The following is a 7,782-nucleotide window of genomic DNA, read 5'->3' on the forward strand; positions in this document are numbered from 1 at the left end:
CCGGCAGCTAGTAGATACAGCGTTTGACCGCTGGCGCCACGCTACGCCGCTCGCGCGTACCGCGTTTCTAGGTGGTTTCTTTCGCCGAGCGCTCGAACGCAATCATATGTTTCGCATCAATGCACCCCTTGGAAGTGAGGCTGTATGACTGAGTGGTTACGGCGCTCGCTTCGGGGTCATGCGTACGCGGGTTCGAATCCCGCCCTGGCTAGAATTTTTTTCTTACCGCTTTTTCTTTTTTTTCCCTCTGTTTGCTAGCGCGGTCGTTTGAACCCCGGTGCCACGGCGGCAGCCGTGGTGCCGGGCGCCGACGCGAAGCGGCGGTCGTTGGGGTGTTGCGGAGCGCAGCGTAACAACACCCCAAATAAAAAAATACTGCTCCAGTCAGGTAGACTGCTCCCTTCCTGATAGTGAGATTATATTTGGATCATCAAAACAGTGATGCGTTTATAATACCACCGATCCCAACAGCAGGCTAGTCACCACCAGCCCAGCGTTTTCTCCGTCAACGCCTCCTCCGTTCCAACGGCGGCGGCTAGAAACATGGTACGCGCGAGCGGCGCAGCGTGGCGCCAGCGGTCGAGCGCTGTATCTACTAGCAATTGGAAATACGCGCCCCGGCAAGTATGGAGGCGCAGCTTGGCCGTGACGTCACCGGGGAGATAAAGCTCGGAGCCTCCGCGACGGCGGCAGAACTCTCGTTGACTGTGGCGAGTACATGTGCCCTTGACATGGGACGACCAAAGAAGATCGGGACACCCGAAGAAGTCACCGCTCATCTTGAAGCGCGTCGCCAGCCAAACGAGAATCTGCGCGTCGGCGGCGAGCCGATTCGGAATACCGTGCCTAGCAGCACTTAGCATTTCCTAGCAAAACTTAGCCAAGCCTAGTAAAACCTAGAAGAAAAGCTAGGTCGAAAACCAGCTCCGCTGTTTACTCCAGCCTTCTACCACTAGTGCCAGCTACCCACTTTTTTTATAACATCCGGGTCGCTTGAAAGGCCCATTGTCTTTTATTAAAAAAAAAAAAAAAACATGATGCGGCTCGCTAGGCAGCCTACACGTTTGCACGCACAGCGTTACTATACCCTACTGAAAAATCCCCGTATTCCCCATAACTCCTATATCCAATAACATCATATGACATATAGGAAAAACAGGTTTTTGTATAGGATCCTATATGTTTCATATCGGATTATTGGATATGGGTCTTATGGGGCATATGGATTTTTCAATAGGGATATATTTCCGCGGTTTCCTCGCTGAAATCCTTGAGACCGATCAAAATAAGGTAATCGGCAGCAAGGAACATTTCGGCTACAACGAAACACATCGAATCTACGCCAGAAGCGTGAAACTTGAGCACAGGGCCAAGCGAAACAGCCGCTGTGGACCTGGATGTAGTAGCCATCGTTGTTTAATGGGACAGTGTTGCCAACACAAGTCACGGATTCTGGAGTTGCCAATACAGTACCCATACATAAGAAACCATATTTCACAAACACATATACAAGATATGTGTCCAAGTCAATTATACGTGTAATAGGACTAAATAAATAATTACATAAAACATCCTTACATAAATTTTCCAGGACACCTTTCTGGCTTGATGTGGATAATCCCGAGTTTCCAAAAAAAAAAAAAAAACAAACAAAAGCAAAACACGCGAGTGCACACGAGTGTGCACTTGCTCAAGCGAATCGTATTTCTTGAAGACTAGAAGTTGCTGTCTTTAAGGACACTTCATTATTGTAACCCCCCCCCCCCTTTTTTTTTTCTCTCTCTCGTTTCAAGCAACGAAGCACATTTTTATCCTCAAGAGTTTACGTCAACGTGGAGTTTGTTCTGTAGCTAACGACTAATTATTTCTTTTTACAATGTATAAAGTCGCGAGTGCATCATACAACTCCAAGTTCATGACGTCACATTGAAAGCGCATATTTAGGTGTTTATGTCGTATGAAACACAGGATTGTGTATTGATCGGAGCGAATGTTCAACTCTTTCAGGCTAAATTAGAGTAAGAGTGCGTTGCTGGACCCGTGTGTATGGCATTTATTAAAATTAATAAACCAGCGTAGAAAGGGAGGAAGGCAGAGGCGAAGAAGGCGACAAAGGAATACGGAGGCTATATACTTCGCGTCTACTACCGAGGAAAGAATAATTTCCTGATTTCAGGAACAGACTGCGATAAAATATTTGATAAATGGTTTTCTCCTGCGCGCTCGTAACATGTCGTAAGACACATAACATTCACCTACCTAATCACCAAGCTCATGTACTGCATGGGCTTAAGTTCGTTCTTGTAAAGCGCGCTATTTGACGAAATCTTGTATCCCAATGGAGGAGCGAATGAAACCAGATTTTATAGCGAGTTAGGCGCACAGTCAGTAATTTAAGTGTGCGCAGTCCATGCATTCGCATGTGTTCAAAGACAGCTCAGCCGTCTTTGAATATAGCGTAGGTTTTGAGGCTCCGTGCTTGCCTTTAAAAACTTAGCTTGAAAGATAGGCGCACATGATCGGGAAATTTTCTTCGAATAGAACCGAGTGCTCACGTTGCCTAAAGATGTTTAGGTTAAGAGGAAGCTTTAGCTCCGGACCAACTCCAGTTTTCCTATTCAAATACTTTTCTTTATTCAAGATACCTTTCTTAATAAACATTAAACGAAATTAAAAGCACGAAGTTTACAAATCCGTAACTCTTCACGAAAATCGGGTATCACAGTTCTTGTAGCTGCATCTGTTGGAGCATCTATAGCTGACAAATTTGATATATTATGAATTTACAGTTTGCGTTAAATTGTTACAATGTTTACAAGGCTTTCGCAAAAGTCCTAGCCGCAGTGGTGTATTAGTGGTATATTTATTATGATGGGCGTGCAATACATTAATTATGCCCGCTTTATTTGTATTATTAGGTGCACTTTACAGAATTGTGATGTCGTTTTTTGTTGAGTTATAGTTTTCAATTAGATACCTGAGTTTTTTTTTCAATATTGCATTTTTCGACAAATTAAAAAAAATGACCCACTAAATAAAACATTTGTGACAGTAACTAGATTTTTACTTTTTCTTTTAAAAACTACTACATCAAAATCGGCGCAGTGGCGACCGGGAAGAAAACAATTTCTCCATTCCCACGTATGTAGATAAGAGCCCCGGAGCTAAGCTTCGCCTAAAATTTTGGATAAGTTAATTTAATCGGTTGAACTTTTATTATATGCATTAATTCTGCTGGACATGGGATACCAGTGTTGTGCTGGTTTCTCCTTCCAGTTCCATGTCATAACTTATATGTACACTACCGCTCTGCAAACGGAGCGCGTTGCATCGTTTACATCGGAGTGCGTTGTTTGCTTCTTTACGTTGGTGTAGCCTGCGAGGTACACAGTCTGCAAACGGGGACCTCATTTTTCCACCCACACAAAGAAGTTGCTTCTGATCCGCTTCAAAAGTGTATAGTCGGTGATGGCGATCGCATCCGCGGCGCGCGCAGGCCTACGGACTTAAGAACATCTCGCGGACCGCGCCTGGAGTGAGAGCTTTGGGCGACGACGTCTATCGGCTCGAAAAGGTGCTCAACATTAGCGGCGTGCTGCCCGACGCAAGCAAGCACGAGTTTCGTACGGTGTACGAGGAGAGCGTCGCTGCGCACACGTCGATTCGCGTGCCAGACTCTCCCGACTGGCGGCGCCTTTCAGCTGGCGTGAAACGCGCCGCTGCGCCACCTGGGAGTCAGCCGAACCCGTTCTCTAGCTACGAGCCACACCAGTTCTTCTTCTACTTGGCTTGCTTCAAGCACTGTGGCGGATGGGCCCGCGAGCGTGACACAAAGGTGAGCGCGCTTCTCAGTATCGATATTTCTCGCTGAACGCAAATTCAACGATCGCAGGGAACTGTGGGAGATTTTCAAACTCGTATTGGGCACAGTGGTACGTGTGTCGTGAGACGAGTTATTTGATCATGTCGTGGGGTAAATTTCTTCAATACTGACGAAGCGCATTGCATGCTTATGATGTGGCTCAGTGGCAATGCTGTTCTGATATCCTTTCACCCATTTTGGCTTCAGCTTTGTAAACGTGACTGCTAGACCAGCGCCATTTACTTGAAAGCTGACCCTCCAGTATATATGGCCCTTGCGCGTCCGGCTTCGGTGGTGTCGTATATGCGACCGAGATGGCGCGCGGTCATTGTTGAACTGCGTGCTAAGCTGCGACACCACTTTTGAAGACGAGTTTGAAGTGTTTTCTTAGCGAGTTACCACCACTTACCCGTATCAGGTATGTGCGTTTCTGTAGCCTCCTTCGTAAGTGGACCCCGAAGACATCGCAGTCTAAATATCTGGGCCGATCTCGAAGGTTCTGCTCTGTCTGAAAATGTGGCCCGTTTCCGTAGGTATATGCGGTCTAAAACTGTAGGCCGATACCGAAGATAGGAAAAAAAAAGTCGAAGTTTCGTCCGAAAGGCGACGCACCGATCATCGGCTCCCCTCACACGCTTTCACTCGCACATACAGCGTAGGACGCGGCGACAGTTTTATCGCCCTTGGACCTTATATGGAACCTCACGGCGACGGCGATGGCAGGAATTCGCCTAGTGTCCATATAATTCCAATCGCAATAAAACATTAAGCCATACTAAGTAAGGATAGTAAGGTCAGCACACTTCTCGAGAACTGACTCCCGAGGGCCAAAGCAGCCACCAAAGCTTAAGCCGACCACGAGGTCGAGAGAAACCAGTGGGAACTGTAAATGTAGTCAGGAAACCTCACATACAGCCAATTTTGTGCCACATGTCATCTTCAGATTCGCCAGCGCAGTCCTGAGAACGTAGTTTGCGTGTTCTAGAGAAGTGTGCTGACCTCTGTACTTTTATCGGCCGCATCCACTTGTAAACATTCGCTTGTTAACTAAATTACCGAGCATAGTGTCAGCGCGCTTTCGCACGCTTTCACAAGCACGCTTTCACATAGCACATACAGCGTAGGGCGGGCGCGGCGACAATGTTATCGCCCTTGGACTTTAGACGGAACCTCACGGTGACGGGGACGACGACGGCGATGGCAGAAATTAGCCTTGAGTGTCCATGTAATTCCTATCGCAATAAACCATTCCACAGTCCGACGCTCCTCATATTCTGCTCACGCGAGCGGTGACGTGATAGAGTGCCTATTGATTTGCTTTGCACCTTTTTTTTTTTTTTGTAGGTGGCCCTGTGCAACGTCGCGCTTCCGGCTTCGCCACGCTTCCGGCAGGCGTTTAAGTGCGGACCACAGCACAGATTGTTCACGGACTTCATGTGGCCGGAGCCCTCCGAGCAACCCACCTGACTTCTTAGCGTACGAGAAGAAAATCTTGGTTCCCTTTCGTGCTGCGGCGAGAAAATGGACTGTGGATATGAATGGCTTAGTTATTTCAACTTGCGCTTTACAGAAGGCATACAACTTTTCTTTTGAAGTGTCCTCCGCTTTTTTTATTTTTTTTCTCTCTGCGAACGATTGAACTGCAACTTGTTTTTCTCGTGATGTTGGTCAGTATATTGATAATTTGCGCCCTGGAACTGAAATTGCTCGCAACCTTTGATCGATTGCAGGACGATGGGGAAGTTTGGCGGAGTACGATAGTCTCATACTATATAACGTGTCATTTGATGGTGTGTTCGCGCACCTTGTATTATACTGTATTTGGAATACCGATCCTAGAACACTACTCTTGTATGTATGACGGTTACGGTAGCAGAGTCTGTAACCTTCCTTTTGTCATGTATTCGTGGACGCGAGCATTCTATTAGTACTCGGAACGCGAAAAGTCAATTCTTATAAGAGCGTTTTCGCATTGCGCTGGTGTGTGCATCTTTCAAGACTTCTTTTCCAGCTTCGTTCACGCATTTTGTTTTCGTTTTTGCTTATGCGACGGCGTCGCGTATTTGTGAGCTCGCATGTCACCCTTGGTGAGGTTCCTGAGGGTTGATGTCCATTTTTAGCAGGTTCTGTCAAGGAGCTATTGGTGTAAATTCTCGTTGGGACAAAAAATAAAATGTCGATGTTGTTAAAAATATTAGATGACGCTGATACAAATGGTATTTTTGTATTTTCTTCCCTTTGTGGTACATTTAGACAACGCTTCATTTCGTATGTATGTTGAAGGACTCTTGGAACCCAGGAGAATGTCGAATTGGGCTGGTTGGCATTGATTCATAATTACAGCGCAAAATACGAAGCCGAAGGGGACATATGCACAAAATAGTATCTTCGTATTTCGCGTTATATTTATGCATCTTGGAGCCCGTTCACCGATTTCGTTAAAGTGATTTAACGGGCTGTTACCTACTGAAGCATATATATTTTGAAACAAATTTTTTCGAAGGGTCGATGCAGTCGTGTGCATCTCAATATTTTCTGTACGTGCCTACACTTGTCGCCAATCAATACATGATGAAGCGTATACACTTAAGATTTGTGTGCAGACCTGTCGACTTAACTTTACTCGTTCTAGAAATTTCCGCTTTGATCGTACTATGCTTTCCGGTGGTATCAGTAAAAATCCAACAGGTTTCCTCTGCTCTTCAAAAAAAAAAAAATGCTGGCTCACCAGTAATCGAGAGTACATGGAAGCATGAAAGGGCTACTGGCAAACCAGATTGGTTGCGGATGATATCAGCCACAATCTTAAAATGGATGTAGTGAATGTTCGTAACGGCATACCCCACCACACCGCAGCACGCCATACTGTGCCCTGGTCCATAGGTCTATATATGGACGCTGCCCAGTTAGAAGAAAAAAAAAAACGTCTGAAGGTGGCACGACAGGCAGCGAGAGACGACAGGTAGACAGAGCGCACTGCCCAGCTAGAAAAAAACCGTCTGAAGGAAGCGCCATGCGGCATGACGCCATCTCTCGAGGCGAAGCAAAACCCGCGCGCTGGAACTCGCGGACCACTGACGTTCGTAAGAGCACAGGCAACCCTGCCTGAACGCCAAAAGATGACAATCAAGTGCACAGTGCCCTGTATCTCCCTTTTAAACGTCGCTATTGGGAATGATAACTAGTCGAAACGAAAAACCGTTCGTCCCATGTTTCGCTAAACGTCTCCATTGGCTGCGCCATCAGTCACGTCGTTCTCTACGTCACACCGAAGCGCGCGCGCCATTGGCAGCGCCGTTAGTGACGTCGTTCTCTGCGTCGTTCCTGCTCTGCCCGCAACGCCACCTCATCGGCTCGCCGTTGTCGCATGCGTTCGATATCTCGAGTTAGCTCGGCGTCGTGGTTAGCAGCATCCGCCCACCATAGGCGCTTGCGTTCCACTATAAACACAAACATGTAACCAATAATTGAGAAACGCTTCAATACAGCGTCGGGATTAACCCTCTGCTAAACACCGGAGCCAGACGTTTCAGATTCGCTGGAACCTGCAGAACAGCAACAAGCCCTGGTCAACCGAGCCCGGATGGCGGCAAAAGCCAATGGTCTTCCAGACTAGGAGGTCCGACCACAAAACGGCTATTAATTTTCAATAATAAATGTTTTATTCTCTTCGATGGTTAACCACCTGTACAGAGTGCTTGGGCGGTGTTTTTGTGACTTGTTTGGGCAGTAACTGAACTGAAGTTTATTTTTTTTCCGGGGCTAAAGGCTGGAAGGCCTGACGAAGACCTCGGCTCCCCTGTGCAGTTTGACATTATGTAACGCATAACTGAAAATGTAGCAATGTAAACAGAATATCAGATGAACATACAATTATTAGAATCAAATAACAAGCAGACATCAATAAAGTGGCGCTATAC

General features: G+C 46.6%; 1 protein-coding gene across 1 annotated transcript in view; it reads left to right on the top strand.

Annotated features, from left to right (window-relative positions):
• LOC119448662 (uncharacterized) overlaps positions 1 to 6,322 on the top strand; it is a 29,366-nt gene extending 23,044 nt beyond the window's left edge. Inside the window, exons 3-4 of the mRNA XM_049666452.1 lie at positions 3,497 to 3,835; positions 5,207 to 6,322. Of these exons, the coding sequence (XP_049522409.1) occupies positions 3,497 to 3,835; positions 5,207 to 5,329 (462 nt within the window). The 3' untranslated portion in view covers positions 5,330 to 6,322. The remainder of the gene's footprint in view (positions 1 to 3,496; positions 3,836 to 5,206) is intronic.
• Positions 6,323 to 7,782: the final 1,460 nt, after the last annotated feature.

The sequence above is a fragment of the Dermacentor silvarum genome, chromosome 4, assembly GCF_013339745.2.
Source record: "Dermacentor silvarum isolate Dsil-2018 chromosome 4, BIME_Dsil_1.4, whole genome shotgun sequence".
NCBI classification, from domain to species: domain Eukaryota; kingdom Metazoa; phylum Arthropoda; class Arachnida; order Ixodida; family Ixodidae; genus Dermacentor; species Dermacentor silvarum.